The following is a 15,543-nucleotide window of genomic DNA, read 5'->3' as shown; positions in this document are numbered from 1 at the left end:
CATCTAAAGAAAGCATATCTAGTTCTATGTTTTTCTGACTTCCTCAAATAGGAAGTTACCTTATTTTCCTCAATCAAATTCTAACATTTATTACACTTTATCAATGAATAAATATTTATATTTCCCTTTCTTGCAAACTATGTAATTGTCTACCGAAAACTTCGGTAGTTACACATCCTCTATTCTTCGAAAACTTCGAAGTTAATTCATTAAAAGATATTAAAAAGTTATTAAAAGCGTATGCCGAACCACCGATCCAGTACTTCCCTGTAAAAGTCGGCCCAGAAGATCGATGGCGATGAAACACGAAAATCAAATCAGGAGGGAAAGTAAACATATGTTTACATTCCCAGCGACAGAGAGAATCTGATTAGAAAACGGGAATGGTTCCTAGTCCTGCCACCCAGCGGGCAGGCGGTAGATCACCTGACCTACCTGTAGCGTGTGCCGCGAAATTCGAATTTTTGTCGGGGACGACGGAGTCGATAGCTATGTATATATCTGACAGGTAAGTTGAATGTATGAAAACAAGGTTTTATATATAAGTGGCCCCCCTTATTCCAGGGGGATGCATACCAGAACCCCCTTGAATAGTTAGAACCTACAAATACATAGTTGGTAACCCTTTAAAAATGCTTAAAAAGGCCTATTTTGTTAGTTAAAACTCAAGAAAAACCAACTAAAAATGTTTATACCTGGTTTTTTTAAATAGTTTTATCACAAATAGTACATTTTCTGATGAAATTGATCAAACAAAAACAAAATAAACAGGAATTTGTGGATATTTCTCATAGAAAAATATTGTGAATAGGCAAATTTCCTGTGAATAATGGGTGGATATATTCCAAAGAAATCCGCGAAAGCATGAGTCCACGATTCCGGAGAATGCAAACATAGGGGCCCACTGTACTTACCAAATAAATAAATAGCTATAGTTTCTACTTTACGCAGCCGCTCAAACTCGAAAATCATAGTAGCACTATTGTTTTAGGTATAGACAGTTTGACCCACACACTACAAGGGAAGAAGAGGTACAACACAGCCACTGCTAGAGCCAACAGCAGAATAAGAAATACAGTCAACCCCCGTATTCACATTCTTGAGATTTGCAGACTCACCTTTTAGCAGATTTTTCTTTGGACCCTATCTATCTACCCATTATTCACATGAAATTCACTTATTCACAGGTTTCTCTAGCAATAAGCTTTCACAAATTTGTGTATTTTGATGTTGTTTTCATGACTAATTACATTTTTATTATACAAAAATTATTTACACATTTTCAAATACTATTAACACTGATTAATACTATATTAGCAAGTTTAATAAGAATAAACAATATCACATAATAAAAATAATACTTCTCTCTTTCTCTTTCTCTCCCTTACAGAGATGTATGTTTTTTGCATGATAAATAAACGATGTACTAATTTTCAAATATTAATATTGCTGTAAAAAGCAATAATATCAATTCATTAAAGAAAATACTAGTTTACAGTGAATTAGTAAGATTTTTTCTTTCATCAGTTAAAAAATTATGTAAGAATGAAGGAAAATACATTCTAACCCACATCTTTCTTTTTAGATCCAGATACTAAGCTAAGGCCCAGAGCTGTCAAATATGTTAAATAATGTGATAGGAGGGGGAGCAGCCAACTAGTTCATGTAATTTCTCTCTCTCTCTCTCTCTCTCTCTCTCTCTCTCTCTCTCTCTCTCTCTCTCTCTCTATGTATAATATGTTTATTAACCCTTAAACACCGAAGCGGTATTTAAAAAATTGTCTCCTGTATGCCGGCGGCATTCGCGAGTGAGAGCCGAAGCAGAAAAAATGGGACAAAATGTGTAACTGGGGGTTCACAAGGTTTAACCATCGCAGGCGCTGATGGGCGCTCAGGAGCTACTGTGCCAGACATGCTCGCACTTTTATGTTTAACGAAAGAAGCTCTTTTAGCTTCTATAAAAGGTCTACTCTCCTCCCCGCAAACAAAAGAAAAATGGTCCTGCACCACAGGAATGCCTTTAGACTTCTTAGAGGGCACCTGAGGGGAAGCAGGCACTTCCGACAATGGCCTCTTCAGTGGCCTAGACTTCTCCTTAAAGCATTACTAGCACCTAATCTTTGGACTGGAAGCTTCAGTTTAACAAAACTTTCAACACTTCCTTAAAGATGTCTTTCCAATGGATGTCTGTGATGCCCTGGGATGCAACAGGTGTGTCTGAGGGGCCGACTACCCATGGGCAGTCGTCTTGTCATGTCTAAGATTAGCGCCTTTCTCTTCCTATCCCTTTCTAGCTTATTTTAAATGAGAAGAAAAACTTTCCAATCTATACATTCCTCACACGATAATGATGGTGAACAAATTTGACCCCTGAATGAAGTGCAAATTGTATGAGTCATACTTTAAAGAAGTCAATCTTGTATTACAGCCTTTGCTGCAATAAATTGACGACGAACTAGTGTCTGATATCGTCAATGTCGGAAAAATTATCAAGTAAAAAAACAGAACACTTTCAGTCCAAACATGAGGAAAAAGTCTCTGACTAAAATTCTAAGCAAAAAGCTACCAACAGTAAACTGTATTTCACCAATTAGCGAATCACAGGTAACCGACAGGAATTTCAAACCACCAACTGCGGATCAACACATCCGTCGTCAACCATGGTAAAAACAAATTGTTGGGTCTTTGCCGAGTTGTTCCTCTCTTCCCTGATGGTGGGCAGGACTATTCCTACACCAAAACAAAAAAGAATCGCTACTGAATTTCAAATCTTAGCTGATGTTAAGTTAGATACTACTATGTATGCATATTTATTTAATTACTGGGTCAGTTGCAGATACAAAAATTTTTTTCTTTTTCAATAAGCGAGATCTCTTCTTTCTTTATTTTCCTTTACCTACTCTTAATTCTTCCTAACGAACACAATATTCTTTGGAAGCTTGAATTTTAGTCAACAGAGTCTGGCTTGTTCCACAGAAATAGGAGTCCTTCTTCTGAATAATTAATATATTAATAATTGTCTACTACTTCTTATTCAGGGTACAGTAGCTGGCATCAAGGTAGAAGACAGAGAATGAAGGAATAATGCCCCCAGCTCCTCTGGAGGGTGCATGTAGGGTGACAGTGTACATGGGAGCAGTATGAGAGCCTATTTGTCACCGGCAATTGAAGTCATCACAGCCACTGTTGAAGGAGTCATGGGTGCAAGAAGTTGCTGTGCAAAGCCGAAATACTTGAATATACCAAGAGACCCAAGGATAGCCATAAATTCAGTTTCTCAGCTTCCTCCGTACCCCAAAGTGCGTCTGCCAGAGGAAGACTCCATTGCAGTGGAACGACGTCTCCAAAGAGATACTATTAGAGTGGTTGTCCTCTGCACACCTCTTTTCATTGAATGATCAGTGGCAGATGGCAAAGGGGATACAATTGTTTGTGACTTAACAGGCAGAAGGATGGTGCCAGAAACCTCTCTGGTGTCACTGGGAGTACTGCACTCTGATGACATTGGAGAAGTCTTCCTGGCCTTCTTTTTAGCTGCAAACTTTACCCGTTGTTCCGACGGCCACTGCCAGCACTCAGAACATGGGCTGTTGCAGCTGCAGAAATGCTTTCTGCATAACATGCACTGGGTCTATTTCAGTGGATAAAAGGAATTTCTTGCAAAGCAAGTCCTTACCAGCTAAAGGCTTCAGTGTTGAAGACAACTAACATTAAAGAGCAAAAAACAATAATCAAGTAAAACAAGTTTTAATAGTTAAGCAAAAACAGCAAAGTTTGTACAGACAGCCCAATAAAGATCTCTGCATATTCGTCACGGAGGACTATTCGCCGCCGCAAATAGTTCATTTGTTGTCATTGTTAAGATTTATGTTGTTTGGTTGTTAAATGTCATGAATACACTTTTTCAGAAAAGGTAGTTTTTTTTAAAGTGTTCAATAACAAAGAAATCCAAATTATTTCTTTTCCTAATATTTTTTTCCAGTCTCTCAATTTTTCAAAAATGGAAAGACATTCTTAGCAAACGTGGAAAAGAGAAGTTTTAACACGTTGGCTTTATATACGTTTTTGATAAATCATCCAATAGCGATCCAAGTATCAAATTTTGGGGATGCGAACGAACGGGGCGATGTAATGGACGGATCCACACCAAGAGTAGCATAACCACGCAGAATCAGCTCGCTGAAGAATTGCTTTTGAACTCGAAGCTAACCACCCAACCATATGGAAATTCATAGGAACTTCAATGAAATTAAAAAAAGGAATAGATTTATATATGGAACAGCTGATAGCGGGTTGCCCACTACCATTAAAGCTAAAAAAATATATACTATATATATTGAAACGCGGACGAAAGATTAAAAAAAATTTTTTTTCGAATACAACGGCGAAAGAGATGCTTTGGAATATCGCAAAGGAATAGCCATAATTATCAAATGAACTAGAGATTCTATTTCTTTATTTTTGTTTATTTTTGATAATTTTTTTAAATTAACTTTTGGTGTAAACCAGTAACATTTTACAATGTTGGAATATCTTGAAGGATTTCTTAACTTGTTTCATAAATCAATAAAATGTTTTTTTTTTTTTTACATTTTATTTTTTTTTTTGCACCTTGTACTAGTAAAGATAAAATTGACTAAAAAAAATGGAAAGTTGTAGAGGGAAAAACCCAATACACACTGTAATTATATTTCTGGTGGCGAATAGTCTCCGATGGCGAAATGACCCAAGTGGCCACAAGCTGGTGGCAAACTGGCAGTGGCTAATTGTCACCAACCCGCCAAATAAAGATGTCTGCATGTGACAGCATATAAAAGTAAAGTGAAGACCAACAGGTGGACAGGGTTTTCTCATCCTGTCAATAGCTAGTAAGTTTACACAGCTGTTCCAGCTACATTTAAAAGCTAAATCCTATGTAATGAATGAAGATCTATATTTGTGTAAGAAAAACAATTCAGTTAACATATGCTTTGTGTGGGAACAAAATTCAGTTAACATATGTTTGAGTAGTAATTTACACAATGAGAGCTTAATGTCATATACAAGGCAGTTGGAACCAGGTTACTGATATAGGAGATACTGCATATATGTGAAAGGAGACAGAACTCACAGGGTCATTGTATTGTACTGTAGTAACAAGGGATCAAGAGAAGGGCTAGATCCTGGGGGTAAGGGCATAAGGCATTTTTAATAGCTAGGTGACATGACTGTCAGGCATAATGACCCCATATACAGGTGATAAGAGCCAATACTCTGGTCACAATGTTAAAAGCTAAATTTTATTTTCTTAGATATGCATACTTCAAGCAGAGCATTTATTTACCTAATATAACCTCAAACATCCTTAGATGTATCCCTGCAACCAAAAGGAAAAGTGAGTCAAGACAGGTGAATAGCCAAGTTCTCCCTTAAACATCTCACACTTTATCTACCTTGCTAACAAGCTGCAATGACCAAAATTAACCAACACCAAAGGATACAGTGGTCCCCCCATATTCGCGGGGGATGTGTACCAGACCCCCCTGCGAATAGTTAGAACCCGCAAATAGTTGGAACCCCTATTTCGTTTGTTAAAACTGAAGAAAAACCCACTAAAAATTTTTAATAGTTTTATCACAAAAAGTGCATTTTATGATGAAATTGATTAAAATAACCAGGAATTTCTGGATATTTCTCAATAGAAAAACACCATGAATAGGCTAATTTTCCACGAATAATGAGGGGAAATGTTCCAGAGAGAAATCCGCGAATGAGTGAGTCAGCGAATCCAGAGAACACGAATGCGGGGGTCCACTGTACTCTCAAAGAAATACTTCACCCAATGAATACTTTTTGTAAGAAGACACTTTGACTGACAAATTTATTTTGAACATTTTTAAATAACTACAGAATCTAACAACCAAAATTTTGCTACATACTCGCCATAGCCTTTCCACTTCAGAAGATATTCAACCTTATTCCCATTCATTCTCCTATCAACTACTTTTTCAACCGAGTATTCTTCCTCCTCTTCTTCACTCGCTGAAGCTGGGGAATCATCAATGCGGCGAGGCATGGTGTTCTGAAATTAAAGATATATATTTCTTTGTCTTCTTTACAAAGATCTCAGCAAATTATCCACACAAAAATGTACAAAGAAAATTATCAAAACAACATGCTACTGCTGAAACAATTCCATTAAAAAAAACTACCATGATTTTCTCAAGTCCATCATGCACTATCCAGCAAGTACTGCTTAGATTACTGCTAATTCTATCACTTGAATATGAGAAGCTGCAGTTGGGAACAGAATTTTAAGTAGTTCCCTCTCCAGTCACTGGTTCTCACAAACAGAGAATAAAATCAGACAATATATAAGAAATTCTAATGAAATACAGTATATCATTAACTTACTGGGCAGGTACAGCCCATACTGAAATGCAATAATTAAACAATTTTTTTTTCATACAAACCATTAACTTTCTTGATTAGGCATAGCTCATGCCATGGTTACCAAAATATTGCCCAGATGCTTCAGTCTCTCATAAAAAGAAAAACAAAAATTGGCAGTCAACTAATAGCACTGGATATACATACTTGGATCCCAAGATTCCAAGCAGCCACAAGTGTCAGTATTTGGGCTGCATAATAGCACAATATTTGAAAGTTGATTGTATTTTTTGTAACTATACAGACCTGAGGTCCTTCACATACAATAGAATTACTTGAGGCATAGCCTGGACAAGGCAGCTCGGTAGTTAACTACCGGTCCGGTAGTTGGAAGTCTCTCCCAACCAAACGTAAACATTCCAACCTGCTTTAGGCCCAGGTAGCAGATAGAGGGGTGGCATGAGGTGGGCAGTTAGTGTAAAGGACCTCAGGTTTGTATACTAGTTAGGAAAGATCCCAATTTTTGAAAGTAAATTGTATTTTTCCTAGCTATACAAACCTGAGGTACTTTACAATAGGAATTATTTAAGGCGTAGCCTGGACACTGGCACTGAAATCTTTAACAAGGCGGTTTGGTAGTTAACTACCGGTCTGGTTGTTGGTAGTCCCTCCGATCGGATGTAAACATTCCAATTTGCTTTCAGGCCAGATAGCAGATTGAGGGGTGGCATGAGGTGGGCAGTTAAGTGTCAAGGACCTCAGGTTTGTATAGCTAGGAAAAATGATATTGTTATGATACAATAAAGTTTCATACATACTTACCTGGCAGCTATATACTTAGCTATAGACTCCGTCGTCCCCGACAGAAATTCGAATTTCGCGGCACACGCTACAGGTAGGTAGGACAGGTGATCTACCGCCCTGCCCTGGGTGGCAGGACTAGGAACCATTCCTGTTTTCTATCAGATTTTCTCTCTTCCACCTGTCTCCTGCGACAGAAGAAATCTGATAGAAAATGGGAATGGTTCCTGATACCTGCCTCCCAGCAGCGGGAATGGGTACTAACCACCCTACTCCCACTACATGTGTCGTAAGTTTTTAGAAATTCTGTCGGACTTCAGAGAATACAGCTATATATATATCTGACAGGTAAGTTTCATGAACAAACTTTATTGTATCATAACAATATCATTTTCATACATTCAACTTCCCTGACAGATATATACTTAGCTGATTGGCACCCTTTGGTGGAGGGTAAGAGACAGCTATTCACTGATTAGACAGGTAAACAACATACGTTGTAGGTAATAAATAAATAAAACCTTGGTTTCTATGTGTTTAGACAAAGGGTTGACTTCCTAGCTATTGCTAGGAGTCTGCTTCATCTCAAGAACCTCAGCGAGGACATGACCTATGGCTAAGAGTTCTTGTAGATCTGTCAATGGGGTCCTATCCACTTACTCGACAGAATCTAAAGGTCATTTGTCAATGGGGTCTTATCCACTTACATGACAATACACCTATGCCTAGTGGCATAATTAAGGAGCACAACACCGATCCCGATCACCTGATCCTAACACGAGGGTTTGTGCTTAATTTGAAAAGAGTTATCCCCAAACTCCTTTCAAACACCCCAAAGAAAAAACACTATGTTAAAATAAAAATAAACTCACTTAGTTAAGGATCAGTGTCGGCTCCCTATCTCAGCAACGTATCCGTAGACACATATAACCAAGAGAGAAGGATCTCTCGTAAGTCAACTTGACCTCCTTCGTGCAAAGGGAAGTCAACCCCGAGTTGCATCTTCCGTAAGTTATAGCTAATATGTCCTTCACGACATATTGTTATGGAAAGAACAAGAATCCATAAAAGCTCGCACTTCAAGCGCTTTTAATTCTCAGCTGTTTGAAGGAATCATCAAGTTACTCAAGAAGTGCTTAGCGATCACATTTGTTTCAAAGAAGAAGACCAGGGCTTTCTTTGAAATGGATCTCTTCTGGATAGAGCCTAGAGCCTGGGTTGCGCCCGGCTGGCGCCTCGTGCCTGCCTGGCGCCTCGTGCCTGGCTGGCTCCTCCCCACTAGCCGGAGCTTCGAGCTTGGTAGAGTCTCGAGGATGTCTGGCGATGTCCACATCGGACACTCTTATCTGTCCGATTTGTTCGCCTCTAGCGCATCTGTGCCAGGTTGTAGGCCCGCTCTTTCTCCTCATCAGACAATGACAGTGTTCTTGGAACTGTTTGCCTCTGGCGTTTTTTACGCCTGTTTTGGCATTTGGCGCCTGGTTGGCGCTACATTGTCCGAAAGTCCTGAACATCCACAATAGTTTATCAGGAGACTGGAGAAGGGTGGAAGAAATTCTTCCACTTTGAGCTTTGGCCTCTCCGGCAAGGGGAGGTGATTGTAGTCAGCTACATCCAGTAGATGATAGGATATCTAACCGTACGAGAGATAAGAGTCTTCCTCCGAGGAGGATCCTTCTTGAATCCTTCCGTTGCTAACGAGATCTCTTCTTACTTGTTGATGAAGTTCCTCGTTGCAGAATCTTCCCTATCCTTGTCCGAAGGAAAGGAAGGAGCTTAGAACTGGTGTAGCCAGGCCCTGGAGGAATAAGAAGAAAAAGAAGAAGGGACGTAACAAATTAACAATAACCAAAGAGCCACATGCTCTCCTTAGCACCTGCGCCCTAAGTACAGTGTCATATTAATTTGCAGAGTGATCCTGGCACCTACCCAGAGATGGTAGCCAGCCTGATCTCTGCCAGTAGACTAACTCTCTAACCCCCTAGAACTTGTGTCACTAACCCTCACATAAATGTCATAATTACCTAATTATTTTTCCATCCTGGTACACTACTAATCACTCATCATCCTAACGCATCATTACCTCCTCTTATGTATTTTAACAATTCAGGTTGATAAACCTCTGCTGTGCGTACCACACTCTGGAATGATTGCGTCTCTAATTAATTGCAATGAGTAAGTTAGGCTAATAATTTAGTACCAGGGCATTAGGGTAGTAGCAAGTAGAATTTTCAGTGACCTTACATAGGGGTAGAGTAGACTGTCGTCACAGACGACCAGTAGTTCTCACTTAGGCTAGACTACATTAATTCAGTAAGTTAGTACACTTAGCATCTCCACCTATGAGTTAGATAGGCCATTGTAGTTAGCCGTATCACTGCTCTAAAACCACAGTTAGAGTAGGATAACTGTTTAGTCGAGTCGATCAACTTATTTAGCCGAGGCCTTCAAGCCTGAAAGGGAGTGAATGCCTTCTTCACAGTAGCATTCATTTTGTTTACTTCTAAAAGAGCAGCCATTTTCTCTCCTAATCAGCTGACTTTGGGAGGGAAACACGAGGCAGGCCGAGAGATCGGAATTTCCATAGGAGTAGAAAGGGGGAATAGAGACTCCTGTAAGCCTGAGGGACATAACCCAAAAGGAAGTGTGTAGCTAGCTAGGTACTTCTTAGGCCTACTCTTAAGATCTTTTTTCCTTTGAACCTCTCGCTGGCGATATGCTATTCCCAGGATGACCGCCAGAAGGGGGGATAAGCTGACCCAAACACCCAAGCTTTGTACCCAACGACAATCTCAGTCCACTCCAGTCTGTGACCTAGGACAGATGTCCCAGCCAGCCTTCCAAATAGGCCTACAAAGGGGCTAACTGGCGCCCCAGACCTCGGACAAAGCCGACGCCATTTTCTACAAGGTCAACTTACACAAGGCATCCAGGTACGTCTTGAGATAGTCATAATGCCAGTTATTTCCCTCCAAGTCAAGTAACTATTCCACATTTTCCAATTCGAAATCCTAATTCTCAAATGAACCACCCTTTGTTCTTTCCTTGCCTCGTGGCCGCATGCCACCTTTTGTGATCATCTCAGACAAAAAAGTCTTCATTGAATATTTCATTTAAACACTAAAGTTCCTCCCCCCAGTGTGTTAGATAAAAGGGAATAACTGTAACTGTGTGCAAGAAGTCTTTATTTACTCTGTGTCTAATCTGGAAACTCTTCCAGATCTTTGCCGAGTCACGTGTCCATGTCTCCCCGCTCGCAAGTGCTTCCTTAACGCAAGAGAACTATGAGTAATTTTGGAAACCAGCATTGAAGTAACTCTGATTTTGGCCAGCTTTCCCCTATTGTGAGAGATAGGATTGGTCCACGTGAGGACAAGTTGCATTTTCTTTTCCCAGGCCATTCAACAGCCTCTTGTAAATAAATAATGTAGAAATTGGCTGGTTTCTAATGGCGACCTTTTCTAGAGTAAAAAATAACCAAATCAACCCTTTTAAGGTAAGTTAGAAGCAAGTTATTCTGCATTTTTCCCCTCTAATATTTTCCCTTTATGTAATTGGGTTCTCAAGGCCACACCCATACGTAGGAATATGTTTAAAAAATAAGGATAAACCTCCTTGCATACAAGATCACCACCCTCTGAAATAAGAGAAGATCCCTCAAACACCAACACCACCTGCCCCCTCTATCTTTGTCCAATAAGCTAGTGCAAGGACGAAAGCGAAGAGGAAATACCAGAAGAAAAACAAAGGACAAACCTCCAAAGTTCCCCTCAGTAATTTCCAGAGTGTTAGAGTAAATTTCAAATGCATACACTGTCTCACCCTGACATTATAGGGTGACAATTGCTAATAAGGCTGTATGCACACCATTGCCGCCAACCCTCAACACATAAAAGAAAGATCCCACCGGGAAATCGTGATTAACGGCTAGTCAGAAAGAGCTCACAAACACGTTTTCATTGGAAGACTGCCAAAAGCAGGCCAAAATCAAGGTGGAGTGTTTACATCCGGACAGGTAGGACCTACCTGCCTACAGACGGTAGTTACTGCCTAACCACCTTGTTCAAGAATTTAATGGCTGGCTATATTCCAGCCTACGAAGAAATTATTTCCTAATGTAAAGGATCGAGGGTTTGTATATCATGTAGTTACAAATAACAATACACTATAACAATAAAATAAACACAAAAGTAAGGAAAAAGCTCACCGTGAAAGTATTGCAAAGAGCTATAGACAGTCAAACCAAGAGTGATGTAACACACATCATCACCCGATGTCAGTCAAAAGCTATGTAAATACACACACTGGTAGTTCAACTACCAAACTACCTTGCTATAAAAGTCTAGTAGCCGTTTCCAGCTTCGCCGTAGGTGATTTCTAGTGTAAAGGACCGATGGTTCGTATATTGTGTAGTAGGAACAATCCTATAGCAAAGGACCGAGGGTTTGTATATCCTGTAGGGGTAATTCTAGGCAATAACTCCACACAGACTGCAAGGAATGGTCCTGTGAAAGCCACTAGGGTTTGAGGCATCAAATGTACTATTTCGGCATGTTTAGTACTGGCCCTCGGGGGTTATTACAGTCAACCCCAAAAAAAATAACAGTAGTCTTAATACTAAGTGACCCAAATGCTATGGGAAACTGTAATTTCTAAAGAAATAACCAACGCGGGTTATTACCTAGACCTACCCATGTATGTAAGAACAATCGTATGCCTACCTATATACTCTGTTTTTTTCCATCTGTCCATCCGCCAATGGCGTTTGCGCATGGCAACACTGCGTCCCGGGCTTTATATAATCCAATTTCGAATATTAACGGTGTAATTCGCATACAGTAAATTATTAAAACACTTTTCAGCTGCAAACGTACACCCAGATATCGTTTTATTTACCTAAAATTTAGACATAACGTAACTATTTAAGCAAGGGAGGCAGTGTTGCCATGAGCGACTACCACAGGCGGATGGACAGATGGAAAAAAAAAAACAGAGTACAGTAAAGGACCGACGGTTTGTACCTATAGCCCACATCATTTAGGAACACTCGAGTTTCATATGACTGATCTACCTATTGACTTCTAATCCTTAGTATACATAGCCTAATACCTATTGCACTTCTTGAGGGAATGTACTGCAGATTCCTTCATAGAATCACTCTCAAAAAGTTGTCAGACTATACTAGGTAGGTATACCTCTGTATTACCAACCAAGGAATTCAGGAGTCAAGTCTATGCAGCTGCAACTACTAAAAAAGCATGCTGTGCCTATAAATACTAACCTGAAGAATGTTTTAACGTCAAGAATTCTGTGGGTCTAAATGTCATTTTAACATCAAGATTTCTGTGGGTCTAAATGTCATGCTTAAGTCATGGGATAGGTATCTACTATATTCTGTTTTTTTCCATCTGTCCTGTCCAACCGCCTGTGGTGTTTGTGTATGGTAACACTGCGTCCCGGGCTTTAGATAAGTTATGCTATGTGTAAGTTTTAGGTAAATAAAAGGATATCTGGGTGTACATTTGCAACTGAAAAGTGTTTTAATAATTTACACCGTTAATATTTGAAATAGGATATTGTTATTATTGTTGAATGTAAGCTGAATGCAAATACCTATCTAAAGCCCGGGACGCAGTGTTACCATACGCAAACACCACAGGCGGTTGGACAGATGGAAAAAAACAGAGTATAGGTAAGTACCTAGTACTACAAAATTTTGGTAATCCTACAATTCAGGGGTCCTTGTACACTGATTAGGTAGTACTAGGTACTAGCTAGTAGGTACCTAGCTATAGTAGGTAGTCGGTTCACTAGAGGTAGATTCTTGGGTGAGCCCTGTCTGCGAGACGTTTGTTTGGCAGACGCTGATTGGCTGGGAGCTGCCTACCTCCCGGTACCACCCAATCAGCAGCCGCCAAACAAACGTCTCGTAAGCATGGGGCTCATCCAAGAATCTACCTTAAGTGAACAGGCTATAGCCTAGTAGTTGTGGGCAGACTAAGGTGCATAGGTAGTACCTGCTAGCTTTCCCTTGGTTTTCTTTTAACAATCACTGGTCCTGTAAGCAGATAAACCAACCTTTTTTGGGAAATACTACCTAGGCCTACTAGTATACTTCCGTTTGCGGATCTCTTGAAAGAAGAAAGTGAAAATCTAGGAAAGGTTAAACACAAAAGGGAGCAGTGAACTTGGAGCCATAAACTGCAGGATTACCCCTGTGAGTACACAGCCTAGGTAGCAGCCCAACACCTTTTATAGTACTAGGTAGCAATCAACCCCAGGCCAAAGTTGCCTGGGCCTAGGCCTGTCTTGACTTGTAGCTAGATTACGCCTACTTATGGGGTCAGTCTGTTCAAGACCAGTCCCCTGGTCTACAATACAAGGAGGTTTAATCATAAAGGGTTGGAGTCTACTAAACTACCTTCATAATAAAAACGACTGCAGAACTAGCACTAGTATTTGCCTGCCGACATTTCAAATGTCTTGGGAGGCCTCCAGCCTAGGTAACAACCAACGCATTCAAGCCTAACGCGGGTTAGGCTACCTCGTCAAGGCGAGTAGTCTATTTAACAACTAAATATTTCGCTCATCAGAGCCATTTCTGTTAATTCTATGAAAACGAGGCAAGCTCCCGTGGTCATAATACCTCTGGTGTCAATATACAGAAGCCTCGAAGAAATCAGGAGATGGTTCACGAAACTAAACACAAAAAGACAAACATGCACCGATCGCGGTTTTGAATTAGGAAGCGTGGAATGTGAGAGGCTCCATACTTAGACGTGGTGGCGGTTTTCACTCAATTCTTTCAACAGTGATCGTCTGAATGACAGATTGTGATGTCCGATTATTGATGTGAAGGAACTGCGTGATTTTCATGAACTAATACAGGCAGAATTAAAAATATGCCTGTTACAAGTGGTTACAGCCTATACAAGATAAAAAGGGGGCCGTCAAAAGGACCAATCATAAAGGCAAGGCCTTCAAGCTGACATGGTTTTTAAGAAGGAATTACAAAATTATCAATAAATGATGACGACGAAAGAATACCAATCCCTGAAGAGTGGAAAAATGGTGATTTTAATAGTAAACACCATGATAGTAAATAAAGTTTGGATTAGGGAATAGTATGGCATTTTATTGCAATCACAGCAAGTACAGCCTTTGAAAAATTAAGATTCTGGACATAGGGATGAAAGGAAAGATAAGTATATATCGATGTGGAGGTGGTAAGAGAAGCGAATGCATAAAAGTTCATTTGGTTACTTTTCCTAGTGTTATAACTGATTACATTAAGTAGGGTACTTCGAGGCACCTACGAGTTGCTCTCAAATGCTTTAACGAGCTTAGAAATTTAGGAGCATTTGTAAATGCTCAGGATACAGAGAATTAAAACAAGAAGAAAAATCAATATTTGGATTATAAATATGCACTCAATAGCCATTGACAAGGTGAACACAAAAATGCATTGGAGGAGCTTAAGTACAATAGCCGACTGTCAAATCAAGGAAACCTTGGAGAATAAAATTAGCATAAAGCAAGCGGTCAAGTCTTATTACAGAAATGTATGAAAAGAATCTAGTGAAGGTAAAGTAAAATCGGGATAGAAATCTTGAAGAGAGAAAATTTTTCCGAACAAGAAAATTGTGGCGGTCTGGTCGAAGCGTCTGCTTTTCGCTCTTACATCTGCACGTAACAAAAGGTGCAACGTACTGATAACTTACAAAAAGTAAAATGAATGATGGATCTGCGATGTGTGTTGATGATTAGAAAGTTTGAGAGAGCACCTGAAAAATGAGAGGGAAACTTCGGAAGACAAATTCGGGGTGACAACTTGACACTAGGACCGATAGTTAATATTTCTGTAATACCCAGCGAATTAGGTGAAAGATGGGGTAAGGATTTTTTTCTATGCTGATGTGCTTACGAAGAGGAAAAAAGTTTGCCAATTAAGACGAATCTCCAGTTTGCCGACAAAAAAAAAAAAAAAAAAAAAAGAAAAAAAAAAAAAAAAAAAAAAAAAAAAAAAAAAAAAAAAAAAACGAAATAACAGAGGAAAACAAAATGAAAGAAAAGGCGCAGCTGAGCATTGGGGAGAATTTAAGTTGCTGACAGCAGAATTACCGAGAGGAAATCGTTATGAATTATAAAACTGAATATTGTAACTGAGAGGGGAGATTATAGGGTACTATAATTCTAACAACGTAATATCAAATAGGAAAAAGCTTCCAACCAAAATTATGTAATGTATCGAGCGAATGAAGAATCAAAGGAAGATTTAAGACCCTGATACCGAGAAATGAGTATCTGCTGATCGTCGAGAATGTTAATTAATACAAGATTCAAGTATTTTCTATAAACCATCCTTGGAAATAC

The 15,543-nt window shown here is 39.5% G+C and overlaps 1 protein-coding gene across 2 annotated transcripts in view; it reads right to left on the bottom strand.

Moving 5' to 3' along the window:
• Positions 1-13,955, bottom strand: part of LOC135220810 (heterochromatin protein 1-like) — a 94,336-nt gene extending 80,381 nt beyond the window's left edge. The window contains exons 1-2 of one of the 2 annotated variants that reach the window (XM_064258322.1): positions 13,817-13,955; positions 5,919-6,061 (exon numbers count right to left, since the gene is read on the bottom strand). In XM_064258322.1, coding sequence (XP_064114392.1) covers positions 5,919-6,055 — 137 coding nt within the window. In that variant the 5' untranslated portion in view covers positions 6,056-6,061; positions 13,817-13,955. Of the gene's footprint in view, positions 1-5,918; positions 6,062-13,591; positions 13,613-13,816 lie in introns of those variants that run through there. The other variant, XM_064258321.1, reaches the window with a different exon arrangement.
• Between the last annotated feature and the right edge of the window lie 1,588 nt (positions 13,956-15,543).

Source organism: Macrobrachium nipponense, chromosome 2 (genome assembly GCF_015104395.2).
Source record: "Macrobrachium nipponense isolate FS-2020 chromosome 2, ASM1510439v2, whole genome shotgun sequence".
Classification (NCBI taxonomy): Eukaryota; Metazoa; Arthropoda; class Malacostraca; order Decapoda; family Palaemonidae; genus Macrobrachium; species Macrobrachium nipponense.
Note: the sequence above shows the minus strand (reverse complement) of the source record. Positions and strands in the feature narration are given on the sequence as shown.